Raw genomic sequence first — 21,802 nt, 5'->3', positions numbered from 1 at the left:
AAAAAGTCATGGTGGTGGTGGTGGAAGGGCGGTTAGCCTATCAGAGACATGTGATTATCATCAGTGTAAGTGTTATGTGTAGTTTATGAACGGTATTGTTATTTTATTTTATTTTTTGATTACATTATTTTTTTGATGAAGCAAGTTTAGAAATTACAATCACAACACAAAATCAACAATCAGTCTTTTCAGGGGACCTAGTCAAAAGTGGTAGGAGTTTGTTGTCGAGGTGGCCACCAGTTTCAATAATAAAAGTAAGGACTCACACACGCACACATGCCTCGAGGGGCGCGGTGCCTCAATGAGCTAAGACATTGCACCATTACGCCGGCAACCCGGGTCAATTCCTTTGCAAATCCTTGCCATCTCTCTCTCTCCCACTCATTTCCAGTCACTGTCGACTCTCGACTGAATTCCATTGAAGGATTCTCAGGTTTGCTCTTATGGCTTTTTTTTTATAGCTTTGGCCCACAATAATCCCAAATGGTTGCCCAAAGGAAGTGCGTGGAAATGTGTACAATTTCAACATGGACATGGTGGAAGACTACTACTTGTTTGGACAACCAGTGCTAAGAGACATATTGTAGTACAACTTAATCATGAACACATAATTACGGTGAAGCGATGTAAACAGTGATTTATGACTCTGCATGGAAACGGTCAAACTTACATTTCCACTCAACGAAACCAGCCAGTATATCATCATTACAAAGTGCAGGTGGGCATTTAGACGGAACACACCAAGTGAGCAACACAAATTTGGATGCTGAAGGATTTTAAGACACAAACCGAACAGTCAAAGGCTGCCACCTAGTGGATATGTTTGGACTCGGAAGCAGTTTCACTTCCACCCCATGGAGAGGAGAACAAGGGATGAAATGAAACAAAACATAAACGAAAATGTAGGTCTAACAGTTGTAAAGAAATGCAAAAAATAACCTATGGTGGTGGTGACCTGTTGTGTAAAATTAAAACACACATGAGCAAGACCACTGTTAAAACATTTGAACGTGAAAGCAGTTAGCTTTCACTTCCACCCCATGGAGCAGAGAGGGGCGTGAAGGAGGCCTTTGAGAAAACAAAAAATAAACCACAAAAAGGGACTAGAATCTTTTAAGAAATGCTAAAATGAAATGCCAATAGGAGGACAGAAATTAATTGAGAAATAAAAAGAAATAAATAGCGTGTGATCATGGTGGTGAGAATGAAAATTAACATGGCGCTTGATGAACAAGACTACGGTTGCAAAAAACAGAGTGAGAAAAACGGACTAGCGAGTTGCAGCTTGTCAGGGTTCCACAGTCATCCAACTTCCCTCTTGAGGAGCCAACATCCCTCAAGACAGAGAGCTGCTCACACAAACACAAGCCCAGACAGACAACAAACACAAGTGGATGGGCACACGCACGCTGACTGACACACAGAAAGGTGCGCACACGCAAACCAATACAGACCAAACATACACAAACACACAGGTACACACATGCTCAAACGAGTGTAGAAAGGCACACACACAGACATAAACAAACAAACATGTGTGCGCCGCACACACACACAATGTAGGTCTCTGGCACACAGTCCATCCTGCTGTGGCCCTTCAACAGTTGTTTGTGCCCGTCACTGCCAACTCCTGTCTTTTCACACGTGCACATAAAACAAACGCAGCGTACACACGCACAATTGCCGTTGCTAACTCTTGTCTTTTTAATGTGCTTGTGCTATTTTGGCATGCGTGTGCCATCTGGATTTCGGCAGGCCCACGTGAACCGGGCTGGGGTAGGCTAGGCCGGGACTGATGAGTCACTGCAAGTCTCATGGGGCACTCAGCTGTGTGTGCAGCAGTAAGGCGCACACGCACACGCACACGCACGCGACATTGGGAGCAACCGATGGTGACCATTCTTTTTCTGTAGCTGAGACTGAAAGAGTAACTCCAATGAGGCTGTACAGTAGTTTCTCGACTTCGAACTTGAAGGTGTTTTCTTTCACAACACACAGCACAACCACACTCTGATGGTTGTATGTCTCCCCATACAACCCGACTCATTCTTACACTTAAAATACATTGTTTCCAAAATGTAGGCCATTATGATTCAAAACTTCTTAAAAAGGGGCATACTGCTTTTTTGAACTCGCTGTGTATGTGCGTGCGTGCGTGCAGGGTATAACTGCACTGTGTGACGTCTTATCAGCAATCTCTCTGCAGAGTAGGCCTAGGTCTGTCTCGAACATGACAATTTCTAGTTTTTCTTAGCCTTCTCGTTTCAGACATGTAACGGTTTTTATCCTTCGCCTGCCATGTTTCGACGATGTAACTTCAGAGGGTCACCATAATGAGGAGACAGAAGTTACATCGTCGAAAGCATTCACATGCCTGAAACAAAAGAAACCTGATGACTTCAATGAATAATAACACATAATGAAAGTAATACATCTATGATGAGAATTTCACCTCCAAACCTCTATGGCACCCAAACATACAAACTCAGTAGTGTACCTTGAACTTAAAAAGTCTGTTGCTGCTACCAGTTCATCTCTCTCTCTCCCTCTCTCCTTCACACACAGGCAGCGATCGTCATAATTCATAAGGCTTAGCATCGTGTGTGTGACCTCACACAGTTATGTAAACAAGTGGGTGTTGGCGAATGTTGGGGGGGAGGGGGTATGTAAGAGGCTTGAAGGATTTAAAAACAAGCGCACCATTGTTTCTAAATATGTACGCAGCACAACACTGAAAAACGTGAAAAAGGGTTTACACGGGGTGGGAAAAGCTTTTCATTCTCGATTTCCCATCTAACTCAGCACGGTTATTTTCTACAGATGACCAAAACTGTCAAAGTTACAGCCCACCAGGGACAGGAATCTTATCCACCTTGTTTCACCCCAGCGCCCGCGCTTGCCAAGTTTACACACAACGCCACAAATAGCTAGTCAGAGCATCTCTCTAACAAAACAAAGAAGGAAAGAAAGAAAGAAGGAAAGAAAGAAAGAAAGACTCAAGAGTCAGAGCATCTCTCTCTTTAAACGGCACTCAGGAAAGAATAAGCAATAGGCTTTCTAGACAACCGGCTGAAATATATTTTCTCCGGTCAGCCTCGATCAGAGAACAACAAAAACAAAAACATTACCAATGAAGTCTGACTTGTTTGTTTGCAAGTCCATGAGTGCAATGAGAGAAGGGTTGTCCTTTTAGGCTGAGTTGATGTGACCTGGTGTATAGGCTTCATCCATTCCAGATTGCTGGCTCTGTTGCAAACTAAAGCCATAATTTATGCGAAGGAAAAGGAATTTGAGTGGAGTGTGTGTGTGTGTGTGTGTGTGTGTGTGTGTGTGTGTGCGTGTGTGCGTGTGTGCACGCGCGTGTGTGTGTGTGTGTGTGTGTGTGTGTGTGTGTGTGTGTGTGTGTGTGTGTGTGTGTGTGTGTGCGCGCGCGCCTGCCTGTGTGTGTGTTCGCGCGAGTGTGTATAATAGTGATGCAGTGAATGGTTAATGTTATTGCTTTGAGTTTGCACATTTTGCTTTGCGCAGAGGAATGACCTGAAGTGACCTTTCCTTGCTCCTTGATGGAGCACAGGCACTTGTGTAACAGCTTACATCCCCCTGCCTGCTCTCTCTCCACCCCTCACGTGTCTGCTCTCACAAGTGTCTCTCTGCAAAAACTAAATGGCGAGACTGAAATTCATTTCTCAAGACCAACCAATGCACTAGTCGAACTGAACTACAAAACCTACACAAAAGTCAAAGTGGACCCAAGATGCTTACTTGGTCTCTGAATTGTGCACTACGTACGAGATAAAATGATGCATATGACATCATCAACGAAGCCTACATAGTAAGAAAGTAAACATTTCAGACACGGCCATGCACGCACGCGGCTGTAACCCTTATGAAGACAAACTTCCACATGGGCCGAACCGAAGATGTTTACTTGTTCTGTATATGGTGCATTACATAGTAGCAAAGAGAATGATGCAGTTGACACCATATGTGATGAACCATATAATGTACGAGTAAACATTGCGGGCACAGCAGGCCACACACACACAGACACAGTCTTTCATGACTTAATGTCTTTTGACTGATTCACATGAACTTTACACAACATCATGGATGTGAGTGTTTGCCGGACAAGGGTAGGGGCATGCGGCGGTTATTGTGTCTGTGCACAGTGGAGAGCACAGTCAGCAGTGAGCAGCTCCTTGTAAGGTGCTCAGAGAGAGAGAGAGAGAGGAGAGGAGAGGAGAGGAGAGGAGAGGAGAGAAAGAGAAGAGAAAGAGAAGAGAAAGAGAAGAGAAAGAGAAGAGAAAGAGAAGTCTTTGTATAAATAATAAATAAATCAATTAATGTGGAGGCAAGACCATTCCAGGGTATTTACAACATGCCATGAACCCTTTTAGTTGCTACCATCATCCTCCTAACCAGGCAGCCGCTTGTAAATCTGTGTGTGTGTGTGTGTGTGTGTGTGTGTGTGTGTGTGTGTGTGTGTGTGTGTGTGTGTGTGTGTGTGTGTGTGTGTGTGTGTGTGTGTGTAAGAAACAAAAATCAGAAATTTGACTTACCTCTTCAACTGTGCATGGCAAAACAACACGGCTGTAGGAAAAAAAGAGAAAGAAGACAATGATTGTTAGTTTTGTTTTCTTTTAAAAACAAACAGTGACTCACGTTTTCAAAAATATGTTCCAGAAATTGGTTCTAGCCCCCTTCTAGGCCTCTCCTGAGCTGACTTCAGCTCAGCCCTGGGTCTATTCTTGCCAAGATGATGACATGGAAAAAAAAAATATTGTGACGAAAAAAACAAAACAACTCAAGAAGATGCAACAAAGCCTACAGGGGTCTGTTCTTCATGAACAGGCATGGTTATGCTTTCTATGATCACATGTTATTAACACTGTGTTTCAAAGTTTATTAAGGCTTAATAAAAATGCATTATTTGCGCATGTTTAGCATCGTCCTAATACAATTTTATTCCTGATTGTTCTGCTAAAACCAGGGTTTCCCCCAAGAACTTAACAGTTATTAACGCCACGTTGACAACAAACACAATTGACTACTACTTACCCTGAAAAGATTAAGATTTTGTATTGCAATTATAAACTATACATCTGCCTCGCTATCATCTGTAGGAATATCTGAGTGTAGGCCCTAGACTGTGTTGGCGAACGATCATCTCAGTCTTTAAGCGGTAGCATTTTAACAGTAAATTTAAGAAACAGTGGTTTGGCAAAGGGTCGCCTAGGCACTGCACAGCTTGGGAGTCTGGCTCACTCACAAAACAATCTTTTCCAGCAGATGTGACTTTCTTCTCCATAGCCCGCCTTTTCACTCACACACTCACACACACACACACACACACACACACACACCTTTTTTTTCCACTAGGCAATTTAACTTGGGGCCCAGAGTTTTGAGGCATCCTGGGCATTAACAACAGGCTACTGATGGGATGCTTGGTGATGTGCCATACTGTCTGGTAGGCTACCAAAGAAACACATGCTAGGACTGGGTGCTCAACCCAAAGTGTGGTTATCTTCAATTTCGGCATTGGACATGTGGAGTCAATCAATCCCACTGCTGAAAGGAGACCAGCGTTGTCCATCGGCATCAGCCTGGCTGACACACCAAGCTTGCAGACACAGCTTGGTCAGGCAAGTACAGACACACAGGAAGTTCTCAGATGTGTTTATCATCATCACTGGGCATCTTTCAGTTCAAAAGCCTCTGAGCAGTACGAGAGAGATACAACAAATCTGTGGTGCGTTTCTTGAAAGCATAGTTGTTAGCAGTTAGCAACTTGGGTTTGCATCGCAAACAACAAACGTAGTTCAACTATGGTTCAGAGAAATGCACCCCAGGCCACATTCAGTAAGCAACAAGTTGTTTGCTTTTATCAATTCCTCTGGCCAAGAAGAAGAAAGAATAGACAGTTTCCCAATGAATTAAAGTGGAGAGAGAGAGAGAGAAAGAGAGAGAAAGAGAGAGAGAGAGAGAGAGAGAGAGAGAGAGAGAGAGAGAGAGAGAGAGAGAGAGAGAGAGAGAGAGAGAGAGAGAGAAGCTGGGCATAACTTTGGAGTTACCCATCGAAGCAAATGTCATTGTTGCGCAACATAAGGCCAGGGACATGCTTGATGTGTGCCTTAAATTGTGCATGCAACCGCGCCCGACCAGGCCCACATACAGCTCCAGGCCTTTTTATTAGAATACCATGAAAAAGTTGATTTATTTCCATAATTCCATCAATAATGTTAAACTGTCATGGATTGTAGATTCATGGCCCAGTTTTTTAACTATTCCAATCATTATTTTTTTTCTTTTTATATACGTTGGCCTTCCAGCTCAAAAAACCCATGAATTGGGGAATTCGCATTATTAGAATATTGTTATAAAATCAAATTTTTCTTCATCAAAATTCGGGTCACATTAAATCAGTTGAAATTTGGTACTTTCTACATAACATGCAATGGTCAATACTTGGTTAGGACATTCTCTGTCTTCATAATGGCCATGATGCGTTTAACATTGAAGTCAATGGCAAAAACAGTGCATGGGAGTTATGGAAGCCCAGAAATCCTTGATGCTTTGTTGTCAGCTGTTCTTGTTTGTTGACCTGGTGCCCCACACTTCACTCTTCAATATACCCGAAGATTTCCATGCCACGTTTTGGTGTTAACTCACCAGTTTAATTCTAACTCAACAGAAATAAAACCCCATTCATTTTCAATGGGGTTTCATTTCTGGTTATTTAGAATTAAACTGGTGAGTTAGCGCCAAAACGTGGCATGGAAATCTACAGGGTATATTGAAGAGTGAAGTGTGGGGCACCAGGTCAACAAACAAGAACAGCTGACAGCAAAGCATCAAGGACATCTGGGTTTCCATAACTCCCATGCACTGTTTTTGCCATTGACTTCAATGTTAAACGCATCATGGCCATTATGAAGACAGAGAGAATGTCCTAACCAAGTATTGACCATTGCATGTTATGTAGAAAGTACCAAATTTCAACTGATTTAATGTGACCCGAATTGTGATGAAAAATTTGATTTTATAACAATATTCTAATAATGCGAATTCCCCAATTCATGGGTTTTTTGAGCTGGAAGGCCAACGTATATAAAAAGAAAAAAATTAATGATTGGAATAGTTAAAAAACTGGGCCATGAATCTACAATCCATGACAGTTTAACATTATTGATGGAATTATGGAAATAAATCAACTTTTTCATGGTATTCTAATAAAAAGGCCTGGAGCTGTACTTGCTTCAGGACGACCGGAGCACTTTTACACAATACTGGAGGGATCATCTAGGGGTCAGATAGCCAACGGGGCTGATATTAATGTTTTCTACTGTTGTTTGACGCTACCACAACCTCAGCACTGAAGTTCGGAGGATTGTCCCTCGCACACCACACCACACAATATCAAAACCTAAAAGGTGTTTAAAGTAGGGTATGCAAGTTAGCTAAAGCTTTAGTAAAAAAAAAAAAGCACAAGACATTTCATTGAAAACGCTGTCAAAATGTCGATGTAAATGTAAGCTTATATTGGTCCAATACTGGACACACGTGACACGTCAAAACAAAACAAGGGACACAATTTCTGTCTCTCCCTCTGCAACATTAGCCGATACATTCCCATTCTGAGGCCTTTTAGTATGACTTCTTAGTATTACAGTCTCTCAGAGCTGTCAGGACCTCTAGAGAAGGGGGAGTTGACCAGACTGGCACTGGTGAGGCAACACTGGGGAACACTACAGGGCCGCTGACAGCTTTGGCCAGGCCCAGGACAAAGTCATCTTAAAGGGTCCCCACAGCCAATTGGAATTGGAACCCAATTCTGGGGCCCCTCTCTCACTGTGCATGGGGCAAATGACCTCCTTGTTCCTCCCTGTCAGCTTCCCCCAGTGCAGACACTGCTGAGCTGAGCAGAGAACGAGTGGAGAGATGTGGTCACACTAGGGGTGCAAGGCAAACTCATTCATTCCTCCCTTCCTCCCTCCCTTCCTTCCTTCCTTCCTTCCTTCCTTCCTTCCTTCCTTCCTTCCTTCCTTCCTTCCTTCCTTCCTTCCTTCCTTCCTTCCTTCCTTCCTTCCTTCCTTCCTTCCTTCCTTCCTTCCATGTGGCCTTCAGCCTGGTGACGCGAGGCTCGACGTCACTGATAATCAAAGTTGTATAAAAATCTGGCAAAAGCACAATTCAGGTCATCCTTATCTCTTCTCAGGGCAGTCATGGGTAAGTAGTTTGGGCATCAGACTTGTAGCCCAACGGTTGAACGGTTCAACTCCTGACCCGCCAGGTTGGTCAGGGGAGTCTGCACTGTGTGCAGTGTTCACTTGTGTGCTGTGGAGTGCTGTGTCACAATGACAATGGGAGTTGGAGTTTCCCAGTTGGGCTTTCACTTTCATTTGCAATCAAGCATGCGATCAAGAAAGCTCCAAAAGTTGTTCTGCCTAAACTGACTGTGGGGAAACCTTATCACCTTTCTCCACTGAGGCGAGGTAACACCACGGGAAGAGGCAACAAACAACAGGAGAGGATGGGAGGAAACAGTTTGACTTGCACTGAGTTGAATGAGCCGAAGAGAGAGATGTGGTCACTCACACTAGCCATTAGGGCAGTGGTTCTCAAAGTGTGGGCTGGGGACCACTGCTGCTCCGACCACTGGGGAGGCCCGCAAAGAAATTCCGAAAAATATAATTCCGTCAGTGTTTCCGAGACAAACTAGCACAGGCTACAATTACTTTTATGTGTAATGCAATTAGAAGGCTAAACACATCTATACTTATCCATACACTGCAATAAGACAGATACCATTTACATTTTCAAAACGTTATCTGAAAATTCTGCTCAAAATAATCTTGTAGGCATGAGGAAGTGGTCCAAGAGTTTTGTCGCCCCCCCCTCCCCCTCCTGACAAAGTGGTCTCAGGGCTGATGAGGTTTGAGAAACACCATTTTAGGGAGACAGCCACCACAAAAAGGGTGTGGCAATGCCACAGGAAACCCCATGACATCATTACTCCATAGTCCATACCCACTCTTACTGGCTGATCTTCGGAAGCAATGTTTGACAGTGAGGCGTCATATGCAAAGCAGCCTTGTATTGAAAAACAAACTCATGAAAATATCTTGGGAGGGGGCGAAAGTACAATTCCGACTGGAAAAGGTATGTCTGTGAAATAACCAAGTGTGGTGATAAGATAAAGTCTTTCAACTCCCTGGGCCGCTGGGCCTACAACAAGATAAGAGCAAGCAAGGTACTACTTTGCTCAAAACACAAAGGAATTAGGCTAGTTGGCTACACATGCATGCCCATTCAGAGACTGCTGGGACGGGCTGTAGTTTTTTTTCCTTCTTTTTTAAAATATCCTTCTCCTAATCAAAATCACTGTTGCTCTCTATAACCTTCAAGTCCAATTCAGAATCACGCAATGCCTATTAAACATCAGCATTCAACAGCAAGACAGAACTTGAGTGAAATAACCCCCAGGGGGCTACTCGTTACACATGAAACCTGGACAACATTTGACTTGCAAATGCGATCGTAAAAAAAAAAGAGTGATAATTTGTTTAAAGTCATTTAGACTTCAGATCCTTGGCTCGGGCAACTAATTACAGCACAACAAAACGTTAAAGTGTTCCTCTATTCAAACACACAGAACAAGTGTTTCCAAAGTTTGTTACTCAAGGTTATGGGGCGCTGGCCGCTATCAGAGACGTCAGTTTCATGTCTGGAAAGGCTAAGCTGTGGTATGACGAGCCCTAAAAGTGGTCTAGGTTGTCTAGGTGGTGGACCATATTTGTTGTGAATGTGGATGACCTAACAATAAAGCGCTGAGAGGAAACCACACACACACACACACACACACACACACACACACACACACACACACACACACACAAAATGGGATATCGGTATCGGTGTATCGGGTTCAGATATCAACAAATTTCAAAGATCGGAATTTTCCCAAAATATCAGAATTTCCCTGATACAGACATTGAGTCGGGTGCAATGTTCATTTGAAATCATAACACTTGCATATTAGTTTTCAGGATGGGATTGTTACTTTTTAACTTGTTACTTTTTGCTTATTAATTGGTTTCCTGTTCTTCTGACTCCCTTTTCTGACCAAATAGTCTGCTTGGGCCTACCTCAAATTGAAACACATGTGCTTTTGGTATTGGATCGGAGTAGTATCGGTATCTGCAGATATCCAAATTTAGATATCGGGATCGGAAGTGAAAAAATGTGTATCGGTGCATCCCTAACACACACACACACACACACACACACACACACACACACACACACACACACACACACACACACACACACACACACACACACACACACACACACACACACACACACACACACACACACACACACACACACACACACACACACACACACACACACACACACACACACAGAGAGAAGTAAGCAGCATTTTGAAGCCCGAAAGGTTGCCGATTCAACTCCCGACCCGCCAGGTCTCCCCAACCCTCCTCCATGCCTGAGGAACCCTGAGCATGGTACCTTCCCGTCGCACTGCTCCCTTTCAGGCGCCATTGTGATCTACCCCCTTGCACGGATGAGGCATGACATTTCGGTGTGTGTGCAGTGTTCACTTGTGTGCTGTGGAGAGCTGTGTCACAATGACAACGGGAGTTAGAGATTCCCAGTTGGGCTTTCATTTCCAATCAATCATTTGCGATAAAGACAGTGTGGGGGAAAAGCCCCCAAAAAGTTGCTCTGCCAACGTTGCCTGTGGGGGAACCTCAGCATATGAAAGCACTAGGTGGGAGGAAACCTCGGATGGCTGGCCACACACACACACGTGCACTGAGAGAAGTGAGCAGCATTATGAAACTGCTAATTCTGCCGCTGCTTAGTGCACCTGCCCCTGGCCGTACTGATTGGAGATTACAAGTTTCCAAAGGGCACGCGCTACAACCTCGGCTGAGCGAGGGCGCACAGACACACGCACACACACGAACGCAAACACACTCACACACACTTTTAATCACTCGAAAGGGTGGGGCATCAAAACATAACTGACTCAATGGCAATGTGTAATGCTAAAATGTCAGCTTAGCTCTGTAACAGTCGTTTGAGACTCGTTAACTTAAAAAGAATGTAGAAGCAGAACTGAACTAAAAATCCAAAATTCCAAAGTGTGTGTGTGTGTGCGTGCGTGTCTCTCTCTGTGTGTGTGTGTGTGTGTGTGTGTGTGTGTGTGTGTGTGTGTGTGTGTGTGTGTGTGTGTGTGTGTGTGTGTGTGTGTGTGTGTGTGCCAGGTCTACCTTACAGAAGGCTTTCAGTGCAACCTCAACACGAGCCCAAGAGTATTGAAGTGTGTGTACTTCTCTGTGTGTAGTGTTATGTGAAGCTATATGGAAACTTTATGGACACGTTATGGGACAGGCAACTTTGTGTAGGAGCGGGAAAGGATCTGCACACTGCTTGCAAAATACTTAATTAATTAGGAGCAACGTTTCGATCATAGATCTTCTTCAGGCGAAGATCTAGGATCAAAACCTTGCTCCTAATAAATTAACTCTTGCAAGCAGTGTGCAGATCCTTTCCCGCTCCTACATGTGACAATTTTTTTGATTTGGCACCTGCTGATGTTTTTTTTGCTGGATGTGCGCACTTTCCATTACAGGCAACTTTATGAACACAAACTGCTAGACAGTATGCTTATGGGTGTGAGCAAGTAATTTGGTTGTTTACAAATTAATGTACTAAATAAAACATTACCATAAAGAATCAGCTTTGTATAGCCTACATGCTCCGTTGCTAATTATGTGAAATTGATCCACTATTGTTTGTTTTCACCGTAGTAGCTTGCACTGAAGAATGCGTGCTGCAGGTTACACAGTCAATTTTCAATATTATAACTTAAAAGCATAGCCTACTCATTAGTCTTATTTTTGGGGTGATTGCACAAAACTGTTATAGTTTTTACATTTTGGTTACTCAACCTGGCAATCAGAATATCTCGGCCAGTGAAAGTGCCTGCATAATCACCTGTCATTTCTACCAGGACGAAGTCCATTGCATAATAATTGCACTTTACATACTGTACACATAGCCCGGGCTAGAACACACACAATTTTCACCTTATCGGTTCACAGAACGTAAGCAATTAAACAGGTTTCGATCTTCGAAACGTCCGACATGCAATCTGCTTACATTTCTGATTCTGCAGCGATGATTCATTCATAACTCGCTCGGCTATCCAGCTAGCTCGCTGCTAGCCTGTCTGACCTAATGTAGCAGAGTGCGGGCTAGTTCCTGATTGCAAGTACAGCTAAAACATTTCTTTTGTCACACTCTCTACTGTCAAACGTAGCAAAAGTGGACCGGATTAAAAGAATCATCCTCTGGAATAGTCCGGTTGTCATTCTGAACCCCTTAGTCGTTAAAAAGTGTAAATTAAGACTACAAGTCATTAGCTCAAAACTTTTTGAACATCACGCTGACTGCACGTTTACGCAGCAGACCGAACTTCACCTGGCTGGTTAGCTAGCTCCTTTAGCCTGTCACTTTCCTGGGGAACACTACCATGTGTTATTTCAACGCTCTGGCTACAAAACTACCCCATGGAAGGAACAACGACAGTCTGTTCCAAACATGTAGCTCACAAAGTAACTGAGTTTCAGAAAGTTTTACTGAAAATGTTACGCGTAAACTTCTGTCAATGCCGGTAGGCCAGACATGAAAAATACCGGTTGAATACACCCAAACCACATCCTGATCCGAGAAGTTCCACTTCACCTCCACGTTAGCCCTCACAAAGCGAGAAAACACTTTTCCCAACTACATTTAAATCGTCGATATGCGTGGAGTATTTGTATGTGTCAAATTAAACTCAAAATGTTCTAAAAAGTTCAAACGAAGAAGCAAAAACTTACTATTCCTTGATGAGCACCATCTTCGCCTATTTGGCTGCGGCTGCGCAATAGTGCTGACGTCATGTATACTTATCAACAAGTCCCCCCAATCCGCCCCTTGCTGTGTATGATTGGCTACACCACGAATGGCTATCGTGCCATGCTTACGGATAACGTGACGTCAAGTAGTGTAAATTGGTGTAGTTTTATTCATTTCACTTAATCAAAACTGAAACATATGCAGTGGAGACGGTATAGAGACCTCTGTGGACCAACATAAGGTTTGAAAGCAGCCCAGGCCTATGGGAAACTTGCAGGCCTATCTCATCGTCCAGGGTAGTCTATCTGCTCAGTAAGAGAACTCAGAATTCTAGGAATTCTTTCCCAGATTAGCTGCCAGCCATCTGAGTTTATGTAACAGTGATGAGGGAGAGCACGGGCATTTGGAAATTAATTAGAAGTAGTATGTGGCTGCTGTTGCCCAAAATAGCCACACACACACACACACACACACACACACACACACACACACACACACACACACACACACACACACACACACACACACACACACACACACACACACACACACACACACACACACAAACACACACCACAACATCTCTGCCAGCTCATAGACACACACACACTACAGGTAACGTACATACACACGCACGCACGCACACGCACACACACACACACACACACACACACACACACACACACACACACACACACACACACACACACACACACACACACACATCTGAGACCTTATATGGGCTTTGATTATAGGCCTACTAACTATATTGTATATTGTGAAATAAAGGCCTATGGGCTTAATTTAGCCAATTTAACTCAGAATAAACCCCTGGCAGGCCAAACTAGCCTACTGTACACATGAAATGTAGGCTTTAGTCTGAGTTCGCATCATGGGCTAATTAGTGAAACCAGCGATTGGATTTCTTTTTTGTTTCCAGACTTTTTTCCTCCTTTATTTTTCACAGGATATTGGAGGAGAGAAAATGAGTGGGGAGAGAGAGACTGGGGGAAGGATCAGCAAATGAACTGGGTCGCAATCGAGGTTGCCAGCGAAGTAACCCAGTGCCCTACAGTTAGGCCACGGCAGTGCCCAGCGGTTGGATTTCAAACACAGTATCACTGTGCTCATCAACCCATTTACTCGTTACACAGTCAAAACTACACAGAGCATTGTAATTACAAGACCGAGCCGGGCTAGATTCATGACCCAGCGATGATGGCCAGGTGATATATGAAAAGCGAAGGGAATGCCCACCTGCAAACTCCATTGTCATTGTGACACACAGCACTAAACAGCACACAACGAAATTGCATTTATGCCTCACCCGTGCAAGGGGGTAGCCCCCAATGCAGTGCATGGGGATGGTACCATGCTCAGTCATGGAGGAGAATGGGTAGAGCACTATTTAATTACTCTCCCCACCAATCTGGCAGGTCGGGATTCAAACTGGCAGACTTTGGAAAACAATTCTAACGTCCTAATATCTACCCAAGACTGATTATCCCCTATGGTGCGAGGCTAGACCAATGAAGGCATTTATTTGGTGTGGCGCATGAATATGGAGGGTGGTACGTTACGGAGGTGTTCCCGCATGGTTCGTCCCCCCAGAGACCGTGAACCCCCCACCTCGTCCACTACATCGGTTCGGGAATATGAGCCCCAGTACGACGAGACCACTGAGCTAAAGAGCCGGTCCAATAGCCCAACGCTACCGCACTGTATTGAGGCTTCGGGAGGGAGGTTTATTAATGTTCCACACCTCCCTCTGCTAGTTGGCCTCCGTTACAGGCAGGCCTACTCCATTCATGTACCTATAATTTTATACTTAAAGCCAACTGTAATGATTGATATTGATAGTGGTGCAAAATAGTTACTTTTGTGAACGGGCAAAGCAAATTTTGATACTGAAACTGTTATACAAGATCATAAGAAATGCAAAGAAATATAACATTTTGGAAACTAGGAAGGCATGCAAAAGAAATCCAAGCTGACACAAACCACACCTTTTTAATTGAAACATTTTACTGGTAAAGGACAAAGGTATGTCTTGTTTTTTCCATGTCTGCTTTCTCTCTCTCTTTTTTTGTTCAAAAAAGGCGGTGAGCTAAAAACAACCCATACATGGTACTTATTTAACATTGAAGAGTAGAGCAAGAAGATCCATGCTGTGGAGTGGAGTAGACATTCAATTCACAAAGAGATCAGGCCCAAATGCCCAAATGTTTTCATTTCAATTAAAAAATATGAAATCTTTTTTTTTTCAACCATCTCAACCATAACCATATGGTGCAGTTCTCTTTTTTTTGTTTTGTTTTGTTTTGTTTTGTCTGTTTAATAATATCAAAATGTATAATACTGATTGTGAAACACTTGGTTTAATTTACAAAACAAAATAATTATAATATTAATAATAATAACAATAACAAACAACATCAACAATAATAATAACAATAATAATTATATATTAAAATAAAAATAAAGGAAATTAGACCAGTCTGAGCTGTCATGATTTTGGCCCACAAAAAACAGTAAATGTTCCTGCACGCACAGTATTGGGTCTTCTGGTTTTGTTTATGTTTGATTTTTTATTCTTCTTTACAGTGGTTACTGAGGGCACGAGGACAACACTGCCTTGGCAAATAATCAGTCTGGAGATCTGCTCTCTCATTGGCTGCATTCTGGAGATCTTCCCACTCATTGGCTGCATTCTGTTTCCTCCTCTACTACATCATCTGTGGCAAATCAAGTCATTTTTGGGGGGCCAGCATAAGGCCTCCTGTTTTTAAATCCTCAAGTCCTCCTCTCTGATTTCTCCATCCTTTCATTTCATTAATAAACCGTCACAACAAAATGAGTGGCATACAACTATCACATCATGTCAAAAGTGACAAAACTGTCTCAACATTTGGAGGATGGGAAGAACCTGCCGGGGGACAGGAACTTGTACCCGTTGCTGGAGGGCAGCCTGATCTGGCGGCCCCCGGGGCTACTGCGGGTGGATATGGGCGAGGGTGAGGGTGAGGGTGAGGGCGAGGGGGCAGTTTTGTGGGGGTCAGTGCCGTTATGCCCATTGGCAGGCCTACCACCTGCAATGCTTCTATCCACCAGAGTCCCCATGCTCCCGAGCTTGGAGAGCTCAACACTGTCCTGCCCATCACCTGGTGAGCACCGCCGTGGCGAGAGGTTCAGCAGACCTAGCACGTCTTTCCTGCCCGCCGTGCCGCTGCCCGTGCCGGGTATTCCCCTTACCGCCCGCATGGGACCCGAGTGGTGTGGTGGCTGTGCGGCCGCGTTGGCCCAAAAGGTCTTCAGGTTGTGGACCGCCTGGACCTTGTCGTCGAGCACCGTCCTCCGCAGGCGGTCCAGGTCAGGCGCATCCACGTGGCTGGACGTGGACCCAGTGGAGGAGTAGGAGAGGGCCGGCGACGGGGCGCTCCCGGACGGCGACTGGTGGCCCGAGCTAGGGGAAATGTTGAGGGGCGAGCGGGAGGAGATGTGGGGGCTGTATGGGGAGCTGGGGTACTTGAGCTTGAACTGCGCCAGGCTGTCCAGCGCCATGGTCGGCGACGGGTGGCTGGTTTCTTTTAGCGAGGAGTCAGAGTTGGCAGGACTGCTGTACCCGGAGCTGATCTTCTGTAGCGACGACGAGCGGGACGGCGGTTTGGGGCGCTCCCGCAGGCTGGCGCGACTGCTCGGGCGGCTGAAGGCGCTGGTCTCCGACGACCGGAAGGTCATGCTGGACGACGGCGGCGTAGTGGCGCCTTTGGTGGGCGTGGAGCTGGAGACGGGGGCCGCCATGCCCTCCGCCATGCCCCGCTGGAGACTCCCCACCGCCCGCAGGTGACTCTGGGTCTCCTCCATGATCTTCTGGGCGAGCTCCTGAGGATCCAGAGACGTTCCTCCTCCACCTCCAGCCTTGTCTTCCTGCGACTTCACCGTGCTGTCTGTCTCGGTGCTGGAGTGGTCAGACTCGCCACCCACGTCGCCCGAGTTGTTGGCCTTGGCCACCTTCTGGAAGGGCGAGTTGGGGCTGGGTACCAGGCTGGCCTTCAAGGGCGAGGTGGGGGTGCTCACGCTGCCCTTGGACGAGATGGACGCCGCCGTGTACCCCGGCCCTGGCATGCCGCCCACTCCCAATCCTAATCCCAGTCCTGATCCCGAACCCGCTCCCGACCCTCTGCCTCGCAGCATCCGGTGCCTCTGCCCATGGCCTGGCGGGAGAGGGAGGGAGTCACAGTGGCTGCCCAAGGGCTCACTGCTGATGATGGAGAAGCCCTCGTACTCCTCGTCGTCCCCTCGGCCTCCGGCTCCGCCGGCCACCACGTTCCCCTGGGGAGATGAGCGGCTTCGAGAGACGTTGTGCGGGTGTTTGTGGGCGGACAGCGGGCCACCGAAGCCGCGGCCTCCTCGATGGCTCAGGAAATCGCTCTCGGATTTGGAGGCAAAGCTCATGGACGAGGCGATGGAGCTCAAGCTGTAATGATAAAGATAATGTTTTTTTATTGCACAATTCATACAAAACATGAAATTCAATGTGGAAAAAAACAGTCAAAAGTATCAGCTGTGTCAGGTAGGAGGATCAAAGGTTACAGAGATATCAAGGAATAACAGGAAGTCAGAAAATTACATAAAATATGGAAATAAAATGCCAAAGTAATAAAAATAATGATAGCCCAGAAAAGCCCCTGGTGGATGTATTTAGAACATGCTTTTAAATCATAAACCTAGAGGAAGTGGTAAGCTAGTGGTATGATAGTGGTAGATAGCCCACAGGTGTCATTTAGTTAAAAATGAGGACTCTATGCTCTTCTATTAGATGATTTACCACTCCCTTGAGGGTAAAAGAGCACACCTGCCAATTTCAATATGCTGTTGTATTTACAGACCGACCGATGAACCGATGAAGCTATTTTTTAATAAATCGGCATCGGACGATTTTCTTATTTGGCCGCGTCGATTTGGCCGCGTCGATCAGGCACATCTGCGCGCAGCTATCTACTTGGAATGATTAATGTTGAAGACCACCAGCGTAATGTTTCGCTCTAAAATATAGAAACGGACAATCTATGTGAAATTTTAACATAAAGAGGATGCAATTAATTTTTTTCATTAACAAATCATTTTTTAGCATGCCAATTAAGTATAATACGATAGCATATCGGCCCTAAAAATCGGCCCAAAAAATTGGCAGGTCACATCGGCCATCGGCTGACCCTGACCGCTAAATATCGGTATCGGCATCGGCCTAAGAAAACCCATATCGGTCGGTCTCTAGTTGTATTGCTCACACTACCCTTGACTTGTCAGTACCCGGTGATGCTGCATTTTTCGGCTCAGCCCTTTCCGAGATATGAGCTATTCTCATGGGGGCAGCTTTTGTTTACTTTTAAAAAAAATAACATAGGCCTACTCCAAATATTTTCCCAAAAGGCTGTTTGCTAGTTGTCTGCTGATGTTGCATAACCTTTTGGATGTTTTTGGGAATAAATAAAAGCATCTTTTGAAATGTAAACAAACACCTGCCCCCATTACAATGACCAGGATCTAGGAAAAGGCTGAAGAAAAGAAAACTCTGACAAGTCCAGGGTAATGTGAGCATTACACCTGCATGTTGAAATTGGCTTTAGTTATCCTTTAACTTCATCGATGTATCACTGAGCCCAGTTCTTGGAACACTCCAACAACAGGGCAACATGGGTGAGGAGATTGACACTTGAAATTGATTGACACTGGTGTGAGTGATTTGTTTATTGTATTTAGTGTATGTGTATATTCATATGTTTTGATGTTTTATGTCCTGCCAGGGACAGCGGATTCCAATTAGCCTGAGGCTAACTCTGGTACAATGCATGAAATGGTCACATTGATGTTTTAAATATACATGGCCATTATTAAGTTGAAACTGAAAATGAAAAAAATGCCCTTTTACCTGTAGACGGAGATGGCGTCGGAGGCCATGCTGTCGGGGCAGGTGGGAGAGAAGGGCAGGGTGGGGTAGCCTAGGGGTAAGGGGTTGGAGACTGACTGGGCTGACGCCAGGGACTCCAGCGACGAGGAGCTGTCCAGGCTAAGGCGCTTGGGGAGCTCTGTCGAGTCTGTTTGGTGATGAGGAGGAGGAGGAGAAGAGGAAGATGTAAGAGGATGGGAGATGGGAGATGAGGGGGAGAAGGAAGAGGAGATATGGTGGGTGGGAAATGGAGGATGGACAATGGGATAGGAGGTAGGAGATGAGATGGGAGAGGAGAGATGGGATGTAGGGAAATAAGATATAGGACACGATGGGATAGGAGACATGGGAGATGGAAGATGGGAGATGGGAAATTGAAAATGGGAGATAGGGGATGGAAGATGAGAGACGGAATGGGAGAATGACATGGGATGGCACATGGGGCAAGGGAGATGGGATGGGAAACAGCACGGGACAGAAAAGTACTTAGCAATGCTTTTAAGGCTTTTTCAGTCAGAAATAGGTACACATAAATGGAAAGGAAAAGGTCACAGTAAAGCCTGTAAAATCTACATTTAACAGCATCACCTCAGTTGCACTTGTTACTTAATCAGTTCTTTCTGTTATTCAGTCTTTAAAACAAGATGATCTGGTGTTTCTTACCAAACAGTGCCAACAGGGATTGCAGGGCAAAGTGCATGGTGCGTCGGTTGGCCTGTTTGCCAGTTTTCAGGATAACCTCCTCTTGGCCCACCTCACAAAGGTCAAATCCTAAAGAAAAGGTGACGGTAATGAGATAAGTCAGTAAGAAAGAACAGAGCTATTTCAATAGAGAAGTGCCAAAGCATGCTAAAGACCATAGTGAATAACAAAAATAAGCAGTGTTGCAGAGTAAAATCTGAACTTGCTTTTTGAGGTAAACATCAATACAGGGCAGCTGATAGCTTTTGCTGAGCCCAGGACAAATAAAAGTAATTTGAAAGGATGTGATGCAGTGCAGCAATGCAATGAAAATACAATTTTGGGTCCCCTATTTCCCTGGGCCCAGGAAAATTGACCCCTATGATAGGCCTGTCACGATAACAATTTTTGCCAGACGATAACGATAACAAGAAATTATTGCGATAATCGATAATATTGTCTCTCTCGCCATTTTCAAACAATATAATGTGCAATAAAAACACTGCTATGCAAGGTGCGGCCTCCTTCTTGAAACATTGAATGTAACATTTGGGCCAGCAGACTCAGAGGTTTAAATAATTAAGATTGACGCCTGCTCCAAGAAGAAATGTGTCAAACAATATAATGACGTAAAAATGCAATAAAAATGTGACCACACCCCTTCACATTTTTAAAGCATCACTGCGGGGGATATATATATATATATGTTTTTAAATACATCCTCATGGAGCACAATAGGCTCTAAATAGGCTTTTTTGTATTTATTATTAAGGTAAGTTATATAGTCTTTCTTTAACATTTTCTGTTATTTATCTTTCTCAAGCACACTGAATGGCTTATAGGCCTATCCATGGTGTGATGTAAAATAACCTACTGGTGGGGTATTGTTAATTCACAAATTATTACTTAGACAGCTTATTTCAAACAAATGCACGTTGTTACTAGCTAATTGTCGGTGAAAACCCAAATCAGCCCTGTTAAAGGCATTTCAACATCAGCAAAAAGCAAAAGAGCATGAACAGATGCACAAGTTCCAGCTCTCTCTCTCTCTCTCTCTCTCTCTCTCTCTCTCTCTCTCTCTCTCTCTCTCTCTCTCTCTCTCTCTCTCTCTCTCTCTCTCTCTCTCCCTCTCTCCCTCTCTCTCCCTCCCTCCGATACCCTCGACTGGAACAAGTTGCAATTCTGCGCACTTTAAAGTCCTTTATGAACGCCCATACATTGATTCTTATGAGTTATGAGTCGCCATGCCTCTGTTTCCCCTGTAGCGCGCTCAACCGTTCACATTCTCCTGGTGTGACAGATTTAAATCCACAAATCTTATCTTCATGATTTGCTTGCGGACTGCCTACTCATATTGTTAGGTCTAAATAAACAAGAAATATAGCGAAAATCACAAAAAGAACAGACAACGAACGTCGGGGTAGGAGGCGCATTGAAATAGGCCTAATAGTGGAAACTCGGCGAGGTTTAAAATAACAGCCTCAGAGCAAGTTTGTCGCGACGGCACCACTTTTCATGTTTGCACAAACACGTCTTCGTCGTGGATATTGGGTTGCTGCGCATGTTTCAAAATGAACATTTGCCTCCGTGTTGGAGCTGTTCATTCCCCTCTCTGAGGAACGTTGCAGATGCGCTGACTGAGACTGGAAGAATATTGCGCTCCTAGTCTCTAGCGCTGATTCTTTGTCGAGGCTTATAAGCGACGCGCGGGAACACCAGCGTTCTATTTCAAAGACGCAAGTAGCCAGATCAATGCACTTTTTTCCAACCAGAACTGCACTGAAACTTAAAATTACACCAACATTTAAGCGTCATTGCGCTGCGTTGGCCTATAACGCGCCATCAGTAGTCTTACGGCTACGGTAGAGAAAGGGAGAGAGGGAAAACAAAACATCACGCAAATAACTTATCGGGGCCAGAAAAGTGATCGTTCTTGTAAAAAGTTATCGTCCGATTTATTGACTTATCGTATATCGTGACAGGCTTACCCTTTGACCACTTCTGTCACCATCCCTGCATCTCAGGTTAAGGAAGTGGTCACGCATTTGTTCCAGTCCATTCACTGAACTCCGAATCAGCCAAACAGAGCCGGTTGTAGTCAATTTGATGCCCTAAGTAAGCAGCCCTTTTCCTTTTTGTGCATTTCAGAAATTGGCATCTGTAAACATAGTGTTGTATTGTACATCCGATCGAACACAGCTGATGTAGTACTCATGATTCATTGTCGATGTAAAA

The 21,802-nt window shown here is 44.6% G+C and overlaps 2 protein-coding genes across 3 annotated transcripts in view; both read right to left on the bottom strand.

Annotated features, from left to right (window-relative positions):
• The window catches only part of LOC134436929 (phosphatidylinositol transfer protein beta isoform), a 44,473-nt gene extending 31,518 nt beyond the window's left edge, over window positions 1-12,955 (bottom strand). Inside the window, exons 1-2 of the mRNA XM_063186279.1 lie at window positions 12,918-12,955; window positions 4,560-4,590 (exon numbers count right to left, since the gene is read on the bottom strand). Of these exons, the coding sequence (XP_063042349.1) occupies window positions 4,560-4,590; window positions 12,918-12,937 (51 nt within the window). The 5' untranslated portion in view covers window positions 12,938-12,955. The remainder of the gene's footprint in view (window positions 1-4,559; window positions 4,591-12,917) is intronic.
• Window positions 12,956-14,941: 1,986 nt separating this feature from the next.
• Window positions 14,942-21,802, bottom strand: part of LOC134436928 (tetratricopeptide repeat protein 28-like) — a 420,849-nt gene continuing 413,988 nt past the window's right edge. For both annotated transcript variants that reach the window (XM_063186277.1, XM_063186278.1), the window contains 3 exons: window positions 19,550-19,657; window positions 18,869-19,034; window positions 14,942-17,413 (listed from right to left, as the gene is read on the bottom strand). In XM_063186277.1, the coding sequence (XP_063042347.1) occupies window positions 15,838-17,413; window positions 18,869-19,034; window positions 19,550-19,657 (1,850 nt within the window). In that variant the 3' untranslated portion in view covers window positions 14,942-15,837. The remainder of the gene's footprint in view (window positions 17,414-18,868; window positions 19,035-19,549; window positions 19,658-21,802) is intronic.

This window comes from Engraulis encrasicolus, chromosome 21 (assembly GCF_034702125.1).
Source record: "Engraulis encrasicolus isolate BLACKSEA-1 chromosome 21, IST_EnEncr_1.0, whole genome shotgun sequence".
In the NCBI taxonomy this organism is placed as follows: domain Eukaryota; kingdom Metazoa; phylum Chordata; class Actinopteri; order Clupeiformes; family Engraulidae; genus Engraulis; species Engraulis encrasicolus.
This window is presented reverse-complemented; position numbering and strand designations above follow the sequence as displayed.